Source organism: Balearica regulorum, chromosome Z, assembly GCF_011004875.1.
Source record: "Balearica regulorum gibbericeps isolate bBalReg1 chromosome Z, bBalReg1.pri, whole genome shotgun sequence".
NCBI classification, from domain to species: Eukaryota; Metazoa; Chordata; class Aves; order Gruiformes; family Gruidae; genus Balearica; species Balearica regulorum.
The window spans coordinates 73,419,098-73,441,980 of record NC_046220.1 but is presented as its reverse complement, the minus strand read 5'-3'; the positions used below and the strand labels follow the sequence as shown (position 1 = coordinate 73,441,980).

The window sequence follows — 22,883 nt, the reverse complement described above, 5'->3', positions numbered from 1 at the left end:
AGGCTTTTCAGATTTCCAGTCTGGAATATCTAATGAAGAAGCGCGCCAGCCTCCCCTGCTCTGTGTGTGTGCGTGTGCGATCCTTCGATTCTTCCTGGGTTCTGATTTTGCATTTCTAACGAAGCTGAACTGACAAAGCGTGAAAGTGGTCTAAAAGGAAAAACAAAGAAACTGACCCTGCTTTCACTGTGCCAGGACTAATCAATATTCCAGAAGCTCAGCTTTCCCCTCTCTTCTGATGTGTTTTTATTTTTTTCAGAGTTGGGCTAACAGTCTCCTCCCCTTTCCTTAAGTTACAGTGATAGTAAGTTGCTGTATTCCAGAGCACATGCAGATTGTCAGTTTTCTCTCTCTCCCGCTCGCTCAACTCTGCTGTATTTGCTGGGAAACCTCTACCTCCTCTGCCACCAACGTGTTCTTAGAGTACTGAAGATCTGAAAAGGTGAGCCGGTTGTTTCATTTGGTGGGGTTTCGAGTACGAAGTCCTAATTTTTCACTCTGCCTTTTATGTTACTTAATGTACGTTAACGATCCGTTTGGATGTATCCATGTTCTTTCTTGGTCTTAACAGATAGATTCTGGTTCTAACAGATAGATTAGCTGCATTAATCATCTTGAAAGGAAAAGGCACTGTGAATTTATCTTTTATCTTTTTTTAATTTTATTTTTTAAGTGAAATACTAAAATTAATTGTTCTCAAAAAAAATCCATCATGTCCAAGCTAGAATACTTACTAATTTAAATATCTGGCTCAGTCTCAGAATGTTTCCACTCTCTGAAGAAGCAAAGCATATAGCATTCTCTTTAAATTCAGTGAGGATATTGCACTAAAGTGCCAATCTTGAAACATATGGTAGAAGCAGTAATCAAATCTCATCAAAATAAATTTGTTACAACATGGTATTTCCTCTAAAACATGCTGTTTGGAAACTCTGTATATTTATATTCTGAGTGCTTTAAAAAAAAAAAAAAAAAAAGGATTTGGTATTTAGGCGCTAGATTTATTAAAAATAAGATGTTAGAGTTGGACTGTGTATAAATGGAGAGAGATTTCAATGGAAGCGACTAAATCTATCCAGTCAGTAATTTCTAATTCCTTCATAAAAACACACCAGTGTCTTAACTAAGACTTCAGAAAATAGGATTCTCGGTCTGGAAAACACTTTTGTGCAGGCTCCATTATTAAATAAATTCATACCAAGCCGCCACAAAAAATTCATTTTAAAATGAAAAATAATGTCCTAATGATGGAATTTTAATATTAAAACATTTTAAGGTTGATTCAGTGTGTGATTTCTTAAAATCAGATTATATCCTCATAATTGCTATCAGGCTAAGCAAAGCATTACTTTGCAATGTGAATTTGTACTCTAGTCTGAAGCAACAAGCTAAGTGGGATATAACTTCTGATATTTTACAGATGTGCTCTGAATAGTTTATACACTTCAAAGATGAATGTTATCAACATAAAACTGTCAAAGGCATATCTTCTAAATAGAGGTTGAGGGACAAACAAACCATTCCTGCTGCATTTTGCCATGTGAAAAGGAGGAATTCAGTCAATACATTCAATCATTTAAAAACATCTGAAATGCGGAACACTTTAAACATTCCAGTTCAAGCAAAATATTTCTGTAATGGTTAATGTGAAGGTGAGCTAGATTTTTTTTCAGATAATATGGGCCTGCAAAACAGATGGAAAGCAAGGCTGGCAGTTTTAAACATGACAGCACCTCACACTTCTACAAATTGTACTAATTTGGCATTAGTGTCTCTCTAGCAACTGCAAAAAAAAAAAAAAGTTACTCACAGGTTTTACAGCATGACAGCAATTCAGATTAATTTCTGAAGACACAGGACACATATCTGATCCGTCCATATAATCCTTCTTTCAAAGAGTTCTTTAGCAGTCATTGAGGCTATTTATCAAAAACTGCAATCAACAACTTAGTACAAATAATACACATTTTACTGAAACATGAAGAATATTTGCTTCCATGTAATCATATGGCTAATCATTCTACTAAAATCATATTGCAATATTTTATATTTCTTGTCTTGCAGGTTTCCCCAGTACTTCCCACGGAAAAGAGTCTTCCACTCTTCTGAAGGGATATTTACAGAAGTTAATTGTAAAAGAAAACTTTCTGCAAGTCAAATGACTAAAGGTAACGGAGAAGACCCAAAAACTGGAAGTAGGATGGAACGCATTCAACAAGGAGTCCGGAAACGTACACTTCTAGCAAAAAAGAAAGTGCAGAGCATAACAAAGGATGATGTTAAAAGTTATTTATTGAGGAATGCCTTTGTGCTCTTCACCGTTGTTGCTGTGATTCTTGGTGAGTAATTTGTTCAACGGGAATATTCTGTCCTCCAATGCATTTGACAATGACGATTTGCTGGGGCCGTTTGCATTACAAATGAAATCCCAAATTCTTCTGCACTGGTAAGAGTGTTCTGGTTTGGAGAGATTTGGCTTTGACATCTGCATGTTGACGTTTAGGGAACAGCCATTTTAATTATTCTAGTATTCCTAAGGAGAATTTTGGTGACAAAAAATCCAAACCAGCTGTTTTATGGATTCTTCTCTTAACAAATCAGATACAGTAACTGACTTGAATGTTTTCAATGAAATCTTTTTCTACCAAAGCCAGCTGCAGCAAAATGCTCAGGATGTAACTTTTATTTACCTAATCTATCAAAAAATAACACCTTGCAATGACAAACAGAAGTCATCAATGAATGAAATGAAGTGACATTTCTAAGCAAAGGTAGATATTAGAGCCTCAATCTTTTCAGTTTTCCCTTGACAGATAGAAAAACAATCAAACCTAAGTACAAGCTTATGCTCTCTCAGTCACAATCTTACACATGCATCTTTCAGATGCAATTGGGGCAACAATGGCAATGCTTCTTATTCAAAGCACTGCAAGATAGCACCTGATTAAATGCCTTTTTTTAGAGTATATGGTGAGGAATCCAGAACATCAAACAGCATTTAGATTTGGAATGCACCAAAATGTAAATTTAAAATATTGCTACAGATTTTAAATTTACATTTGAAAGAGAATCTTCTGAGAAAAACATAAATTTTTTAAACAATTTTTCCTTCATATAATTACATGACCAGTTGCAGTAATTTTCTGTTAACTACAGATTTTCTAAATGACACCATATGCTTCATGAAATACCATTCTTCATAGTGTGAGCAAGAACATTATGGCTTTACTCTACTACTTTCATTTTTATTTTCTAATTAGTTTAAAATATGAAACTGAATCTGCTCATGAAAACTCAAATGTTAGCACTTTAAAATAAGGGTATATATCCTACCTATGTAGATCCTAATGTCCTTGATAATGCTGTTCGGTATAAATCTGCATGCTATTTTTCTACAACTTTTTTAGGAATTAAATATTTAGGGCTTTACCATCATTGTTGCTTGATACTACATCTGCAGAGTTATTTTAAATTAATTTCAGGCTTGATTGTCTTTTTCTGGGAAACAATTATATTAATTTGCATATTGGTAAAATAAAGTACTTTGTTGCTATAACAGAAATGTCTCTCATAATTGTCAACAGTATTTGATCACAAGTGCTTTTAATTCCTAAATAAGAATTTGTTCAATGCAAAACTCTCGTAATATCAGAGGTAAAAAATTTAGCCATTTTATCTAAAAAGGTCAGGAAAGGCGGAACAAATTAAGCAGGTTTTGAAACACTGTCCAACCTCAAAAGAATGCAATTCTTAGATTATCACCTGCTGTACTGCACAAGACCAATGTGCTCTTGCAATTTTTTTCATTGTCATCTAGTTCCAGTGCGACTCCCATAAATTTGGCAATGTGGGAACAGAAATGCAGGCTGGACAAGAGTTTTTTGCTGTTATTGCATGTTCCAGTTAGCTTTAGATGACTAGTGACAAATGTCGGCCCACAGCTCCACTACCACCTACAGCAATGGCAGAGTGCCAGCAAGGCTGGAACACAAGTCGGAGAACTAATGAAAATGTGCAGCCTAGGATGAGCCAGCTGCTCCAATCCTGCTCATGAACCTATAGACATATCTGGTACAAGATATGGAAAATGTCTTCTCAATACTATGACTGAATATTCAGATATGTTCTCACATTTGTTATTTGTGGTGTAATTTTACAGTGTATATATATGATTAGAACAATAAGTTCACACTTGATACCTCATAGAAAGTTAAGTTGAGAGGTTTTTGCTGTTGTGGAAATATTCAGAAGTAAGGAACAGTTGGCTAAAGAGTTTGGTATACAATCAGTGGTTGAACTCCATCTGTCAAGTTTGGCAAGAACTAAGTTGTTATCATCTCTCTGTTGTTTGGTGATCTGTGGAAAATCAGTGGGGGCTTGTTCCCTTTCCTAGCAGACAGTAATCAACATTGTGAAATTAACCCACCAATTAGCACCACTGGCTGTCTCATCAGAGATGCTTGGATATGCGTGTAGGTGGAAACCAAACTATACTCAGGCCGAGGTTGAATCATTTACAGGAAAAGATGCTTAATGCTCTCTGTAATCTAAACAGACAAATGACATCGGTTTTTAGGGCTGTCAGTCCAGCAATTTTTATGAAGACTAAACTCAGGAAAAGAAAAATTTCAAAGAAAGGAACATTTCTTCAGAAACACTTTTTTAGGCCTCTTTTGTCAAGGGACTGACATGAAAAAGCTTATTTAATAGAGCATTTCCAATTTCTTTGCTGAGCAGGATTGATACTGGTAGAGGTTAAGTGGATAGGATCACATGTCTTAGCCTGGCATTTGAGTTTGTGTCTGGAAACATGCACTTTATTATGAAATAGGTAGCTGCAACATGCATTTGTTTGTGTTGCATACTGATATTTTGCAGGGTAGAGATTTTCTGACATTCACATAAGGAGAAATACAGCCGTTTACCCTAACTTCTGGTGTTACTCTGATTCCAAACTGAATTCTAAACTGAATTCACTAGCTGCTACAATACAAACCCAATTAATCTTTAAAAACCTAATGCTGAAGATATGAGAAGTTATCATTCAGGTTGAGAATTACTTAGCACTACTCTCCATTTCCCAAAAACCTTTCTGCATAGGTAGGGTCTGTATAGCACATCGTCATTGTCATTGTTGTTGCTGGTTTTAGTGAAATTTAAACTGCTTCCAAGTCCTTTGAGAAACTTTGAGAAAAGTATGGCCAGTAAGCGAGTTATGATGCAGTTTTTCAGATTCTTCTGGTACACCTAGAAATATTATATTAGTTTTCTGCAGTGGATCTTGGCAAGAGCCAATAGATGAGAACAATTATGTGAAGCTCATTTGGGAAGCTGACCACTGGTAAATTCAGAGTGTCACAATGACCAGGAGCAATTTAAGGTAGGCTAGGGGTCATGGTGGCTCATGGAAACTCTGCAGGAAGTCTTAAAAACTTTGAAGTGGTAGCCAAATTACTGGCAAAATCTCAGGCAGTGCCCTCTCTCCCACGCTACTTAGCTCCATCATCCTGTCCCCAAAATGCCTTCCTTTCAGATACCCTTCCTTCAGCAGACTGTCTTGCTTCTCTGCTACTTACCTCCCATTTTCCAAAAATGCAACAGGAGTCCAGACTTTACTCTGGCAGGACTCCTACATGCCAAAGAATCTCCTGTGGATTCTCAACTTTTACTGAAGGAAAGATCCAGACACAGAGAGCTGCTGAGCAGAGATCCTGAGAAGCTGTTCACAGAGAAATACTGTTTTAATTGAGGGGCTCAGTGAAGTAGAGGGAGGTTGTGGAGCAAGCACTATAAAAAGCAGTTTCTACATAGTCATGAAGCCATTATAGCTCCAAATAATTACCTAAAATTCTCTTTACTCTGCTGATGTTATATGCTGCAGTTGTCCACCAGGACATTCAAGGGGGACAGAGACGGATCCAGTTCTGTTTTCTGGCTACCTGTCCACCGAAAGGAGCACAGGACTGGCTGCATCACTGAACCCAGTCTTCTGTAATTGCAGGCAGAATTCACAATTAGATGTGAAATGTAGATAGGCCCATACAACATCTGTTCTACAACACCATACACCATATATAAGATCCCAAAGCTTTCCAACATCCTTATTAAAAAACGTAGTTAAAAGGACAGGAAGAAGACAGGAGAGATGAAGGCATCGCCAATGTCCCTGAAAAAAGCAAGGAGTTAAATAAAGCCTGCAGAAAATCCTCCATAATACAGAAGGCAAAACCCTCATAAAACCCCCTAAAATGTCTGGACAGTGAAAAGCTGTGCAGAGTAGCAGATTGTCCTGTCTCAACACACTCCTGGTCTGAACTCTGGTTTAACATGAGTCCTACGAGCAGAAGTCTGTAATTCACAGGTAGACAGAATCCTGTATAACACCCACAAAAAAGACAGTGTCTTGTGTGTTGAAGTGATGTCTTTTCTGCTACTGGCAGATCCTCTGTATCCACTGAAGGCTGGGGGTGACATACCCAGAGAAGGGTATTTGACCCCATTACACACTGAGAATGAACACGATGACGGTGCCTAAGGCAGCCTTGGTAAAATTTGCATGAGAATAAAGCAAAGATCCATCAATACAGGAGAAACAGCTGTGGGAGGGAGTCCTAGGTGAGAGAACATGTTAAAACACAAAGAGAGAAATGTGATACCAGAAAAAAGATTAAGATATATACAAGAAAATCAAGACAGTTTGGGGACAGCTAAGGAGGAATTAATTCTATTTATGCTGAACTCAGAGACTGCCTCTATCCCAATGCTCTCCTAAAAACCTGCCCAGCACAATTGCTTTCTCACTGAGTGACAAAACCTTCCTAAGTACTATTCTGAAAAAAATTGCTAAACAAAATCTTAATTCATTTTGAAGTTAAGCAATAGTTATAATTTTGGGCAAAAAAAACCCCATAACAGACACTGTAAGATCCAGAGTAACACTTAAAAATTCAAAGCAGATGATCCTTTTCAAAAAGGAAAAAAAGTATAGAAATAAAATTTATTCTGCTATTAAGTAGCCAGTAATAAAATTCAGACTGCAAAGTATGCTAGTTTAGCAGTTGCTTGCAAAATAAAATCATGTTAACTTATTATCACAATCTTAATTTCTTGTCATACACTCTGGTGCTACTGAAATGAAACAGCAGTGATTGTTGGACTGCCATACATGGCATGCAGCAACAACAATAAACTTGGCTACTTTGTGAATCACAGTTGTGCATTCTGGAGGCACCAGCTGTGCATATATGCACAGTAAAGATACACAATGTCAAATCAGTGGACTTGCAAAGTGGTGCTCAAAAGTAGTATGTCTGAATGGTCATAAAACGATGCAGAGAAACATACATTCACTGCACTCTGCATACAGCTTGTGAAAAGGAATGTGAGATTCTCAAAACTCTATCTAGAAATTAAATTTAAATTTATTTATGTAATACCACATCTTACAAAGCAGATTTCAAGGCTATATCCTGGGTGGAATGCAGGACATTAACCACATGACACATTTAGGATGTTTATGTGGTTTCTCAGAGATTTTACAAGAAAATTCCCTGAATGCCAGCAGAACATGGCAATTGTGCTATCAAAAGATATGTTACAACAAAAACAGTGGTCATCCCACAGATTGTAAAAACAAAAATCTGTGTTGAGCATCAAAGGGGACTAAAAAGACATTTCAAATGAACTAGTATCAGGGCTGGCCACTCCTTTCCACTTTTCAGCAGCCATGTGCTGTCATCACTATGGTGACTGCAAAGCAGTACAAGATCATAAGCAAGGTGCCAATGAGTTGTATGCTGAGTAAATGTTTAATGTTAGATCCTTACTAGCACCCTAGCTATTGTAGAACTAGAATGCTTTTGAGTTGGTCACAATGGAGGTGTAGCTGAAGATGGGATGTTCAGTTCTTTATGAATTCCTGAAACTTTCATTCATGTGGCTTAAATTTCTCACATAATTTCTCAAAATGGCCAGGCATCTAAAAGTTTCCAGGGATTTTATGATACCAAAGAAAAAATATTTTTATAAAATACTTATCTTTTTAGGTGAATCAGGATAAGTGCATTTGAAAAACTATACAAAGAAATATTAAAGAGAGGTAAATAAAGAAATTAGATCTTCTGGATGTTAACAAGGCTGCTAGAAAAGTTAGATATAAACACAGACACTATGATAATTTGTACTGTAGCATTGACTTCCAGATCAGCAGCTGAGAGATACTGACTTTTTTTTTCCCACACCTTGTTAAAAAAATCAGATGTTCTGGAACCACCAACTGCATGAAATAATATATGCAGTCATGTTAGTTGTGTATATTCTCTGTCCATCCTCCCAATTCCTTTCATTTACTGTGCGTTCCCTTCAGATTTTGTATGTCATTCGGCTTCAAATTACAACTTGGCTTCTTTGGGATTTAGCATATTTTGTCATATATTTGTTTCTCAGCATATTGCAGCTCAGTTCAATTGGGAGCTTTGGAGCAATAAGGTAATGAAAGTGATGAATAAAAAACCCAGTAAGGAGCTAAGAGATTTCTTCTTCCCATACTAATTCCTCCAACCGTGCTGTTCGTAGAATATGCTATGGTGTCTACAACATATATTAGAAAACAACTAGGCTCCTGACCAAGGGATTTTAAATTAGTCATTGATACAACAAAAAATAGATGGTATGGAATAGGGAAGAAACTATGGAAAAGAGGGAAAGAACAAATGGAAAGTATTCTAGAGAAATTTTACTAAGAGCTGGATTATTATCTTTATTATGTCAACGCACCAGACTTGAAGTTGTACTGACACCACTTACACTTCTAATCAACAGGATGACACCATGGGGTGTGCAACTTTTAAAAATCCATACAAAATAAATTTATTTTAATGATAGATTTTATAAGGCATTTTTTAACTAAAGAGGAAACAATAGGTCTGGCAAACTGTAAAACAGTGAAAAGGAAAAGAGATAAACGCAGGAAAAGAGGCAAAGAAAACCAGAAGGATAACAGGAGAATCAGGAGAACAAAGTGTGTTACTCACATTTTGTAGTTGTTCTGCCATGTCCTATCTCTTAGCAGCAGTTATATTCACCTTTTCAATTCTTGTTCAATTCTTTACATTGAAGAAATGTATTTTCTTGCTGAAATTTGACATGTCTATGTATTTCTGTTGGCATGGATTGAAGATCATAAATGGAAATCAGCTTGACAGTTACAAAGTGTGTGCTTGCTTTTCACCATTTACTGTAATTTGGCATAACTGAAAATTAGTTTATTCAAAGAAAGTCTATAAAAGATGGGGCTTAAGAGTTAAGCATTGTTTACACTGAAACATAAGCTGGTCCCTCAAACTGGCTCTAGTAAATGCTCTGGTTTTACTATTCATAAGGACTAAATTTAAAAAAAAAATAAGAGTGAAATTGCCTTTGTATGACTATAGCAGGACGATTAATTAGGGAATTCCTAGCAGTACTAACCAAAGGCAGTTGATAAATAAGACTACTGCATATATTTTGATGTCTTTAAATTTTGACTTGGGAATACACACATTAAACAAACAGGGATGTACAATCTAGTCCTTCAAATCCTGAAATGTAAGCAAAGGAAGCTGCATGTGGAATCTAAGTCTCAGAGCTGGGTGTCTTTTTTTAGTGCGTGGGTGAGAGCTAGAAGAATCAAAAGGGTAACCCCGCAATTCCACAAGCTAAACATATAACTGCCTAAAACTTGCCAGGAGAAAAAAAATCCCAACAGACTAACAGGTTTGCATTCCTACTCCCACTCCTTTCTGAGTCAGGACCATGCCAGACATTTTCACCCAGTCGAGATCCAGGAGCACAAGAGCCCTCACCTTGGCAATGGTGTCAGTAGCGCTTCAGGAATTAGCTTAATCTTTTCCTTTCAAAAGGCAAGTTACAGGAGGATGCAATTCCACCATTCCTTTCAAAGTTGTGTTATCAGGCAGAAGGAAATGCAAGACTTCTAAAGGCAAATACATATGCCAAGAAAGCAAAAGGCAGCATGATGTTTTAACCCAATGGCTAAAACACTCATCTATAGCAGAGAGCCCCAGGTTGTGAAGTAATCCTTTGAGCATGAACAGGAACACAGGGCATCCCAAATCCAGGTGATTCTCTGCATGTGTCAGTCATGTTCGGTTTCTACATCCCCAGAACGTAGCCTGGAATTAGGCAAATAGATGTTTAGGCCATGGCGATTCTGAGAAAAACACAAGCAGAACAGTGAGATGTGAGGGGTCTTCCAAAACAAAGAGAGAAGTGCCCATTAACTTTATAGATTTCCAGAACTAAGCTTTTTTTATCTGGAGGGACTTCGAAGGTCACAATTTGGACTCAGGTACTTAATATGTAATTAAGTATTGTTCCAGGTGCCAGTTTCCCTTTGCCATTTTTGTGACATTTAAGATAGGGAAATTCTGCCATTCTGAATAACACCTAGCAGTGAGAAGAGAGGTATCATAACCTATATGGAGGCTACATCTAAATTAATTCTCTATGCTACAACACATCCTTCAGGTGAGTTAACTCACAAGAAGTTAGGCATGAGACCTCTTTTTAATGAACTGAAATAGAACACTTTTGGAAATTCATGTATTGAAAGAGGCTGTTGACCAGTAAACTAAATAGGTGGGAGGTTCTAGATATGAATAGTTTCATACTCATATTGAGGTTTTTCCAGGATGAAGTGGCTCAACTAACAAAATCAAACAGCTAGAAAGCATCCTAGCTATCTTTTGAAAAAGATGGTAACATGAGTCCATGAATTTCAGTCGTGAACCTGATTTCCTTTGTCAAAAGAATTCACTGAATGATAAATCAAACATAAATAAAAGATTCCAGTAATGCTTACACCTGATATGGCAAAAGTCTTGTATTCTACAAAAGGAAATGCTTCCTCTCAGTCTGCCCAGGTTGTTTGCATGTGTCAGCAAAATACTGGATAAAAAAAGATTCTTTAAAATATTTTAACAAAGTGTGCCATGTGAGCTATGGTCCATGACCCAAATAATCCTGGCATAGGCATATCTTGATTCAACAAAATACTTAATCCTCAGTGGTAAACATCTCAGTTACAGATTTAGCACTAAGCTAAATTAACAGGTGGTTTTGTTGGAATGAAAAGTTGGGCTAGGTCCATAGACATAGGAATGCATAATTTGATGTCCCACAAATGATGGTGTAAAACTGCATATCCAGGAAGCCAAGCCTACAATGAACTGGTTTTGTAGTGTATGTCTGAAGTGGAATTAAAAAAAAAACCAAAAAAACCCAACCAAAACCAAATAAAGGCAATTATCAAGGTCTAACTTCAGGCTCGCTGTTGAACTACACTAGAGGTTCTTCAGGGTAGCTTTCTGTTTTCTGAGCATGTTTGCACAAATTCTTGGCACTGTGGGATTTCAGTCTCATTGACTGCAATTCCTCAGTGTTACTATACTGTCAAAAAGACAAAATAATACAGACAGGTAGCTGAACCGGTAGTAGAGAAAAACAGAATTTGGTGCTGTTAAGGACTACATCAGCTTCCAGTTGAGGAAAAACAAGAAAGAAAGAAATATAAAGGTAAGAAAGGAACTATGTAAACTTGAAGCGAGCAGCTTTATTATCTGTAGGGAACTATTTTTCATGTGAATAAAAACATTTATATTAGTCAAGAAGGTGAAGCAGCGAAGTAAACCCAGGCATGAAAAAACCCAGGTATTACAGTAACTTTGTAAAGCACCGAGTACCACCATAATTCTAAATAATACTTCACAAAATATAATCTGGCATATATTGTGAATGCCTGATCTTTTTTATGTGCAGAGTAACAGAGAATTCCTGCATTTTGATTGAATTATTTGGGGGTTTTTGCATCAAAAGTATTTTTTCTACAGCTCAGAGACTAATTGTACGTAAACTAGGAGTAGTTTGTCTTTCAATGAAGTCTTTTGTCTGAGGATGAAATCAGGAATAATGTCCCTACTCCATAAAGAACAGTGCTTTACTGCCAGCAGTAAAAATTTTTCTTCGTTCTAAATCCTCTACACATGCCTTGCAATTGCTTGTCTTATAAATAACAACAAAAGAGAAATCAAAGATGATAAATAAATACAGAAACACTTCAAAGAAAGCAAGGAAAAAATTAAAAAAAAAAATTGAAGGCAGAGAAACAGAAGTTGGATAAAAAAAATAATCTTCTGGACATGTTCTTAAAGGAAGGAAATTACCTCCTAGTTGGTGAAGAAGGGCGAATGAACCAAATAACTAGAGAGAAGGGTGAAAATGTATGTCTAACACTGGAGCCAACAAGTAGCAAAGGACAGATTTCAGTGATTTTTTTAAAAAATGTTTTAACAGCACTCAGATGCTGTTATATCCTGAGATCTGGTATAAGAAGTGTCCTGGTTTAGGCAGTTTAGGTTCATTACAGCTTTACCCCATCCCGCGTGTATGCCTTCTGTCCACAAAATCCAAGGATGGGCTGCTGTGTCTGCAAGTAAAGACAATGTGCAAGTGCCCAGCCATAGCTATAAAGGTGTTTCAGGAGTTCAGGCACCTCCAGAGTTAGGCAATGGAATGCAGAGGTTTTGAGTGTCTTAATTTTCAGCTGCAAATTAAATGCCTATGTATCTATGTTAATCTATCTCTAACGCCCATAAAAATACATCAATATTGTAAAATGCCTCTGGATGTCTGCAAATTGTAACTGAATACTGGTGTTAGAAGTCTGGTGTGATTTTTTGAGCAGGTAATAGCTCTCACTGGATAAAGCAAATGTTCAGGGTCAGGTTCAGGAGGCCAGTTGCTGACACATAGTGACTGCAGCACTGTGGCTCTGTCTCTCCTTGTTATAGCTGAGAGCACCATGGCACTCTCATAACCCATGACCAAAGGTAACACACTGACTTCTCTTTTGATGGAGGGAACAATTCTTTGACATCAATGTAACTCAAACTTCACTATACATTTGTTTTTCTCTGGACATCTCTCTTTATACAGCCTTAGAATTCTGTCCAGGTGGAATTGGAAGATTTGTGCCTGTTGTTTTCTGATCTTTCACAGCTTAACTGAGGCAGGAGTTTCAGCTAAATTGCTTGATGTCTGGAAGTCTTGAAGAGTGCAGTGTGCATGCACAGTAGACTCTGTAGCATGTGCACAATGACTTTAGCACTCCCAGAAAGAGTCAGACCTGCCACAAATCAGTTTGTTCCATCCAGAACTACCACAGGTAGTCCATTTGTGCACAATATGTATAGTGCATCCTGACTAAAGCAGGTATGTTTTTTACAAACAGATAAACCAGATAGTTCATTCTTCCCAGCAGAATTAAGTCAACAAATTTTAAGTATCACTTTGCAGCTAGAAGCGTCCCATACTACAATATATCATAACGTTGGGATCTTCTGGAATCGAATCATGTCTGGAATCCAATCTATCTCTTCTATGGTACTTCTCCCATGACTCCACTCATGATATCTCTCAAGCAAAGGGGACATAGCTATTTGTGTCCAAATTAACCCATATTCCATTTCAATATAGCCACCTATAAGAGCTATTTGGAGCACAGGTCCTTAAGCTCTCTACTGCACTGGCATCATCCAGTTAAAAGAGAAGGAACGTATGTACACCTATACATGTGAGATTCTCTGCTGGGTCTCTGTCAGGCGAGAGCCGTAGAGGAATAACAGCAGGTTTATTAAGCCAATTGATACTTTATGTTCTTCAGGTCTGAAACAGAGAAGCAAGTTAAAATGGAATACATTTGCTCTAAATTCGGTCTCAGAAGAAGGGAATTCAAGGACTTTTAAGCTACCTTTTAGCTCAGATTCTGGATTGCCATAGGAAGAGTATCTGGTTGCTTATGGTTATGTTTCTGTGATTGATTAAGCCAGTCCTACCTCTGTCCCTGGCTGCGTATTTCCACCCTCAAATGTTTGCTTTCCTCCCTTGCCATTGCACCAGCACCACCATCATCTCGCACAGCCATAAACCTGTCCAGGGAACTAAACCAGCAGAAAACTAACTCAGTAAAAAGTAGTTCCTCCCTGGTTTAGCCCACAAATGAGCTCATCTCAGTATCTGACAAGTTCAAGTGCATTGAAGTAAGGACTTTGGGTTTGCCTGATTTGGAGAAAAGGAGGCTGAGGGGCGACCTCATGGCTCTCTGCAGCTTCCTGTAGAAGTGGAGAGGGAGGTGCTGGGCTCTTCTCCTTGGTACCCAGTGACAGGACGTGTGGGAATGGCTCAAAGCTGCACCAGAGGAAGTTCAGACTGGATATCAGGCAGCATTTCTTTCCCAAGAGGGGGTCCCACACCGGAACACACTCCCTAGAGAGGTGGTCTGTGCCCCAAGCCTGTCTGTGTTTCAGAGGCATTTGGACAACACCCGTAACACCATGCTTTAACTTCTGGTCAGCCCTGAAGTGGTCAGGCAGTTGGATTAGGTGAGCGTTGTAGGTCCCTTCCAATGGAAATTATTCCATTCTCCCTACCCTACCCTATAAAAAAAGATCAGCTTAAATTGTAGTCTCTTCCTGACTGTAGCAATTTGATGCTCTCCACAGCATTATTCCCCTCAGTTTGACGCCATACACACCCTTCCTTGCCTTAGCTATTTGCCTACCACAGGACTTGGACAAAAGAGCCTGTAACTGACTCTCCTGAATGAAGAGCATTTCTCCTTTTTTGGAGTGAATACTCATAAAGTGCTTTTTAGGTTATCCCATCAAATATAGTTTGTGTGAAGGACCTTTAAAGAGCGTCAATCTTATACCTTTAGGATAAAAAAGGTCAAAGCAAGAGATGTAATAAGGCAACACTGATGACTGTATAATACAAGTAGTTCTCCAATGCTTAAAGGCAGTAACCGCTGCTTCTAAATTAAATGAATTAAGTAAAAAAGTAACTAGTTAGCTACTAAACAATAATTAGCATAAGAGTTAATCTTTAAGACAAAATTAGTAAAAGTTATGAAACAATCACCAAAAAAAAGTCTGCTGCATTATTTATGTACTGAATATTTTGGTTAGGTACCTAGTATTTAGGTTCAAAAAAATGGTTTCAAAGTGAACATACCTCCCTATCTACATAAGGAAAACCAGAAAGTAAGAAAGGAGCAGGTGATATGCAAGGGCAGTGGGAGTGGGCAGAAGGTTCAGTATAAAATTATGGGGGGAAAAAAAAAAAGATGAAAATCAAAAGCATGCAAGTGAATTGGTGAGTCTGTTCTTGTGACAAGCAAAGAAATAGATTAAGAACAATTGTGATTTTGTCGGCAACTTGAAGTATTTCTCTATCACTAGAGAAGTTATTTACCTGTTTGTCTCAAGTAAATACAGTTATGGCCTTATCTGAAACTGGTTGTTAGAAGAAAAGGTGTCAGAACAAAATGGTAAATTAAGCAGAAACAAATGACCCAAAGAACAAAAGCATTCATTCCAGAGCGTTGCAGGAACATAAGAATGAAATGGCTGTGCAGAGAACAAAAATATACAATGTCCCATTAAACTGGTAGAAGCCTGATTCTCTTACTGGCTCTAGCCCAATTTCTGTTATAGAACAAAATGTTTATTTGCTTGCTGGTTACAAGGTTTTCTGGAAGAGCACTATTAACAGCTGTTACTTGAGCGCACCATTCTACCTAGTTTAATGTATTCTTTTCCAGTTATTATGAAGTTTTCTATTTCCTGCTGGAAAAGAAAAAGTAAGTCTGTACCTCATCTGTTAAAGAAAAGGATATTGAAATGGGCCTCATTTAACAGTGTTTTGAGTTTTACTGTTAAAAAGCAGAAGTGTATGTAACTAATTGGTATGTTCTGTTTGAACTGGCAAGCACTAATAGGGAAAAGGTAGCTCTTGCACTGTCATGGGTATACCACCTACTGATTTCCTCTTGAAATATGCTTGAGATATTTTTGATTAATTAAGAAGTAAAACTGCTAGATTTTCTACTTTTTGCATGAAAATACAGAAGAGAGCATGGATGTATGGGCCTAACTCCTGTTTGTTTCCGAAATAAGAGATCGGAAGTTCATAAGGATTAATTTTAAAAATTGAGACTTCACTTATTTAACAAAACTGCTGTTATTCTTCAATTAAAAACATCATGCCAGTTAGGAGCTTCCTTATTGTCTTAAAATTATGAATTATTTGAAGTAGTGAAAAAAAACAATCCTCTTTTTTATTATTATTTAATTCTTCTAAGTAGGCCAAGGAGGAGGATAGAGCTAAGCTTCCTTCCCTATAGTTCTTTGAATGAGCATTTAGATCTGAGTACAACCCCATCTCTTGTCTTCTAAGAGTTACGGTTCTTTTGTTTTTAACTGATGTGGTGTTTTAAACTCATGTGTAGGTGTGCAACCTATTTCATCTATGCAACACAAAGAATCATGTGAAACAGCTCTTTATCATTGTGAGACCAAGGCATTTTGTAATACAATTAAGAACTTCGGTTTCTCCATGGAGGATTTTAAAGTTCATTTTCAAAATTCAATTTAGGAAATGATATATAAGTTGATGATACCCTGGTAGAGCACTACAACAAACAAAAAAGAAGAACCGTCTCCATAACAAATCTATTCCTAAGAAACTAAGTATTAAAAAAAGTATTAATTTTTGTCTTGCTGCTTCAGACCTTGATTTTAATGCTCATCACAATTTGAAGTTAATCCATTTAAGAAATTTTATATAGAAGGTTGTATGTTTCTTAGCAATTGCAGGTATACCCACAGTTTTTAAAGCCTGACATGGAGACTTTATTGTTTCCTTTCTGGTACTGCAGTCCAGAAGTGAAAACTGCAGGCCATTCATCAACGTCTTCCTATTTTAGCAATAAGTAATCCCAAATCATATCTGCCATTTTTGCCATTTCCATCCCATTCCCATCACTGTCAGAATTATTTTCACCTTCTGCTCCTTTCAAGTTTTAAATCCTCTCTTCACTGTATTCATACAGATTGAAATTTTTTTAACATCTACATTGGTATAAAAATGCGATAAAATGGTTTAGTTCAAGGCTTGTTCTGATTGTCATCAGGATTACCTGCAAAACAAGTTTTCCATAATTTTTACTATATCACTGACAAGAACACCTCAGAAATCTTTTTATAACTCTAATCTGATTTGCTTCTTCATTATGAACTGTATAAATCGTTCAGCAATATGGTTGTTACGCAATTATAAGCATGTATAGAATCGAGCCCCTTCACTTAAACAAGCACTACTGATTTTTTGTCCAGAAAAAGCCTAACAAATTCTGTTGAGAAATCTACTCTTCCTTGCAGTGCAGAAATGTCACACCATTTACTGTTTGAGAAGTCAGGCTCTGATAGCGTTGATTAGATGCTCTTTTCTGTTACAAAGGGTAGACAGAAACCTGCACAACAGGTTGTGGGACCTTGTTTCACACAAGGCTTTGTTTCATTATAATTTTCAGAATTAATCAGAAACTTGAAACTTTTACTGAGAAAGGCCAGCTCCAGTATTTAATCTTCTCAGTCTTGACTGTGGAAGGTAGTAAGCACTACAACTCTTACCAGACACACAGACGTGGATGGTTGTTAAAATACAGCACACTTTCCAAACGTTTAGTACCTCCTACCAGGTCTTACTTCCCAATTTTATTTTGATACTTTGTCATTGTGTCTATCTTTAAATCATCATTGTATGCTGTTATCTGACTATTTAAAAACCTGTGAATGTTGGTTCTGAGAAGTGAATTCAAAGAAGTCAAAGCTACCTTGCCAAGTTTGACTCTTCTGTTTCAAGTTCATAATTTTTGTTAATACAACTTTGTTGGACAGGATATAATACCCAGTATCTAGGTATTTAAACTCAGAACAGAAAATCAAGTTTCATCTCCATACATTCTAAAATCAAGAGAGGCTGGTAAAACCATGATGTTCTGCTTTCATTATCACACACTACATTGAGGAAATCATTTGCTTCAATTCCTTCTTGTGCTGCTGAGATCACTATGTCAACACAATTAATTTTCAGAAACATCTGTGAAGCAACTGCTACTATACCTATTATACAAGTAGGGAAACTGAGTCAGAGAAAGGTTCGTATGGCTTAGGCATGACTGCATATAAACTAATAGCAGGGCTAAGATTAAGGCTGAAGAATAACTGTCAGGTGTTGACCCAATTCACCAGAATACATTACCAGGGCATATTTTTTCCACATTGCAGAAATTTTTTGTAAATTGCAGTGCTGGGCAACCCTGTAATTATGTACAGAGCACTTTAGGACAAAAAAAAAAAGCGCAGTAATTTCTGGATCAACAGGTTTACATGGAGCTTCAGAAACTTACTACCAATAACATTCATTCAAACAGCCATCTACTTGGGCCTTGATTTTCTCTTAGGCCGCTTTGTACTGCTTGGACAGTAGTGGACCAGATAATCAAGCCCTTACAGTACAGCATAAGGACTAGTTCTTATAGCAGCCTCAGAAACCCTTACTAACTTCAGTGAGGCTTTGTACTAGTGCAGAGATTAATTCATGTGGAACTAATTGCAGGACTGGGGCCTAAGTAAGAAACTGGTCTAGCTCTATTTGCTTGTTATCCAGTTGTCAAAATGTAGTGCTCATTAAGTGCAGGAACAAAGGGTCCAGATGGATTCTTTATATCTGAGAAATGTGTTTCCCATATAAAAAGAAAATACTGAGTAACCCTGCAGTGGAATTTAAAATCTTATTGAAAAGAAAGGAAACTCTGAAGCAAGTCTTTTAATCAAGAATAATTCAGAGGCCCTTTCTCTATGCAGTTTATGATCTACTTTTACCTAAAAAAAAAATCACTTATGCAAAATGCTTTTTGACTACCTGAGTCTATAGAACTCAAATGAGACTAAAACAAATGCCTTCTAGTCCTACCACTCTCTCCCTTAGTGTGAACTCCATGCTTGGCTCCAATTGTGCTCTAATCACTTTTCTCCCATCCTGTGACACTGCGATTTTCTGTCCTACACAAGACATTTCTGGACTCCTCTAACTTAACCAACTTGCTGAAGTCCCTAAAAGCATGATCAGACAGACAGGGGTCACTAACATGAGAGTTATAGCTGTTTGCTTACATCACCAGATGGCAATAAGCTAGTGTAGGAGGCATAACAGCATATTTTAGCTAGTAAAATTTGGCATGATTATCTGGTGTATGGATGTACCAATCGAAAATCTGATTTTTAAAAAAGCCAAACCCATAAAGTGATTAAGAATTGGAACTAGCAGTTTCCAGAAGTGTTCAATGTTACAGCTTTCTCAGGACATACCCAAGTTCTAACACAATCAAAGTGAGTTTGAATGCTCTGCTGCCTAACATCAGTGAGGATGCAGTTTCATGAAAAGTTTTAGGAAACCTGAGTCTGCCTATCTGCCAAAAAGGGCAGTCCCACTCTTCTCCAAAGCACATTTCTAACTATTCCCTTGTGAAAGTACCAACACTTGTGCAGCCATGCAAACAAATTACCTCAGGGAGTTCACCAGGCTGAAAATTAACCCAGTAAAATAAAACCTTTTTGCAGCAGGATCAATTTTATGATCCAGGTTCCTATACAGCCACAATTAGCACAAACACCAGTACTAGACAGTGGGGAAGAACATGGAGTCAGGAATGGGAAGGAGAAATATTTGAGTTTTACCATCTGTATGGTTAAGGAGTGTTCCAGATCCTGGCTGGATATAGAAAAACCTACATCAGATAGGCACTAAACCATTTAACATTCAGTAAATTGTAACTAGTTGTGTCAACTAACCAAATAATTAACCAAATAAGCAAACAAAGCAGTTGGTGCCAAGTACAGGACAAAATCTGCGAAGTTCTATCTGAGAAGTTTAGGTTGCCACACATCAGCCCATCTATGGCTACCATTTGTAAATATATCTCAAGCACCATTTATCTCTTCCCAACAAGATAAATGTATCTGGCACTCCCTTACCCCACTCCTTCAGGCATTGAAACCCACCACTGAATCATCCAGTAAGACCTTCCAATCCCAATTAGCTGCTGCTTTGCAAGTGGCTGTGTTTCAGAAGATAGGCATGTATAAAGCTACTTAGGTCCTGATGCAGTTTTGCTGTGTAAAGACCTAACCACGAAGGGATTCTCAAATACGTCTGTCCTGGTTATGTCATCCAATCTGAAGCACATCTACAGGATCAGGCCCCACAGAGTAAAGAGGCATGGACAAGACTTCCAAAGGTTGGTAGCTATTATATATATGCATTGCATATATGATTACACTAAAAATCCCAGAAGTCAAAGCACTTGTCTGCAATAGCAGGGACTGTTTCCTTTTCATTAATGCTGAAGATGTACCTTGTTACATTAATCCAGATGAAAAAAAATCAGCACGAAAAACCTTCTCAATCTGTTACAGTGAAAAATAATTCAGTAGGACTACTCATAATAGTAGTTGATATTTGAGAGAGCAAATCAGGCATGCAATCTGGGGTATAACAAAACCTGCATGTTACAACCGGATATGTCGAGTAAGTACTATGCAGATATTCATGTTCAGATGTTACTATTACTTTAGAAGAGTAACTCATATCTTTTCCCTCTCTTCAGGTGTAATCCTTGGATTTTCTCTCCGATCATATAAGATGAGCTATCGGGAAATCAAGTACTTTTCATTTCCAGGAGAACTACTCATGAGAATGCTGCAAATGCTGGTCCTGCCACTAATTGTATCCAGTTTAGTCACAGGTAAAAAACCCAACAGTTTTCTTGTTCTTTTAAATAATTTGATAAAGTTGCACACACCAAATCATACAAAATGAACATTCCATGTCCGAGAAGTCATAACCTGCAGAAAGTGATACCTTTGCTATTGCTGTTTTAGAGAGGTAACAAAAAGTTTGAATCAATATACAAAGAAACTAAAAGATACTTTTCCCAATTCCAGTATAATCTAACTGTACAAGTTACTATATGTAGCTGCTATGAAGCTGACTCTGTACTTCACTTTCTTCTCTTAAGTTCTGAAGAGATACTTCCTCCACAGTGTCCTACTTTTATCAAAGATAAGGTATCTCAGAAAAATAGAGAAAGTTTAAACTATTGATCGTGGGCAATAACCTATGCCTGTAAACCCAGATCTGTAAAACATCTGTCTACCTCCTAATCTTTTAACAACAGATTAGAAAAAAATAGGTGATATATGGGAGAGATTGGATACTTTGGAAGAAACTTCATTCCCTCAGTTGTGGTTTCCTGCCAGAGTAGTCAGCAACTCTTCAAGTCCTCTTTATCAAATTGTTCCTTGAGCCAGAGATAGAATAATTAATTTCTTATGATGATGTATGCATTATGATTCCACCTAAGTTTCATGGAAGAGCTCTCAGATTTTTTATGAATGTTGAGTATGTACCTGTGATGTATTTATTCTGTTAATTATCTGAAGAAAAGAAAGCATGGACTTTGGTCTATCAGCAAATCAATGGTATAGCTTAGAGAACTTAATCAAAACCTCCCACTGTGCAGTCATAAGATCTAAACACCTAATGCACTACCTTAATTGTTGGAGGATCCAGGGACTATAAGCTGTTCTCTATTTCATTGGTTTTCAAATATTTTAATATTAAGATCTCCTCTTACAAATGCAAATGAGCATAGACCCCCATCTTCACAGATACCAAAGATAGTATGCATGTATATAAGCTGTTAATACCACAGCAGACAACTAGGGTATTCACAGTTACAAAATCATTCCCCTTCATGTATTTCAAGGAGAAAGTAAAGCTTATTTCTATACACACATATTATATGGATACTGAAATCTTTATGCACACTGAAACTACAGAGAAATTTATCAATCTTGTATGGGAAACAATGACAGGTTTTATTCCCAACCAGTGTATAATTCTGTTATCTGTCATATCTCCTTGCTGTCTTCTTGTCCCTTTCACCTGCACAACTCCCCAGGTTGGCTGGACACTGATGGAAGAACCATTAAAAGTAGAAAAGGAGAGAGATTTGCCCTTCTTCAGTGTCAGCTGAGGCTGGCACTGCTGCTCCATTTTGTAGGATGAGTTACTACACTGCTAAATTCCTCTGCATCCATAAGGATTTGAATTCACTTTCAAAATTCTAAGTCAAAACACTTTTCTCAGGTAAAGATCAGCAAACCCACCTCATAAAGTAACAACTGCCACAAGGAGCTGGCCTTGTGATAAAACAAGCTCATTTGCTGTATCACCAGGTCTCAGTAAAAATTTTGTGAAACACCAGAGCAATGAGTTTCTAACTAATTCTATTCTGAAAAGAATCTGCCACCTCTGGATTCAAACAATGCCATTCTTTTTGATTTTTTTTCCCTTTTAAATTCTTTGGACCCCTTTATCATTTTCTATGCCCTTTTTTCATGACAATAATTTCCTTTATTATATAAAGGCTTTTGGCATAGAGAAATCTTGTAGATAGATAAGGTAGCTATAGATAGGTAAGATTTCTCTCTGCTGTAAGCCTTTATATACTCTTATCTATCTATAAGATTTCACTTATTATCATACAAGTGCTGTGCAATATTAAGTGGATTATTCCTAGAGTTTCCCTTTGAAGTAGAGATAGTAATTTTCAGAGAAAACTCAATGCAATTCACAAATTACATATTTCATTCTTTTAAAAAACAAATTGTTAAATAGAACAGGACTATGTCTTTTCATGGGATTAGAAGACATTTCCCAGTTTATTGCTAAAAACTGTGGAAAAAATGTTTTCTGCAATTAAAAATACCTCATTTTGCTTACAAATCGGGTTTTTTTGAAAAAGATGCTCTTACATATTTGCTGCAGAACTCATACTCCAGTAAATATATGGGTGTTATTGAATATCTAAATAATGATGAACTATAACTTTACAGGTGTACTACTGTGCAATTTTATAG

General features: G+C 37.0%; 1 protein-coding gene across 1 annotated transcript in view; it reads left to right on the top strand.

Moving 5' to 3' along the window:
* Positions 1-244: 244 nt before the first annotated feature.
* The window catches only part of SLC1A3 (solute carrier family 1 member 3), a 63,306-nt gene continuing 40,667 nt past the window's right edge, over positions 245-22,883 (top strand). Inside the window, exons 1-3 of the mRNA XM_075740481.1 lie at positions 245-442; positions 2,065-2,339; positions 20,567-20,704. Of these exons, the coding sequence (XP_075596596.1) occupies positions 2,159-2,339; positions 20,567-20,704 (319 nt within the window). The 5' untranslated portion in view covers positions 245-442; positions 2,065-2,158. The remainder of the gene's footprint in view (positions 443-2,064; positions 2,340-20,566; positions 20,705-22,883) is intronic.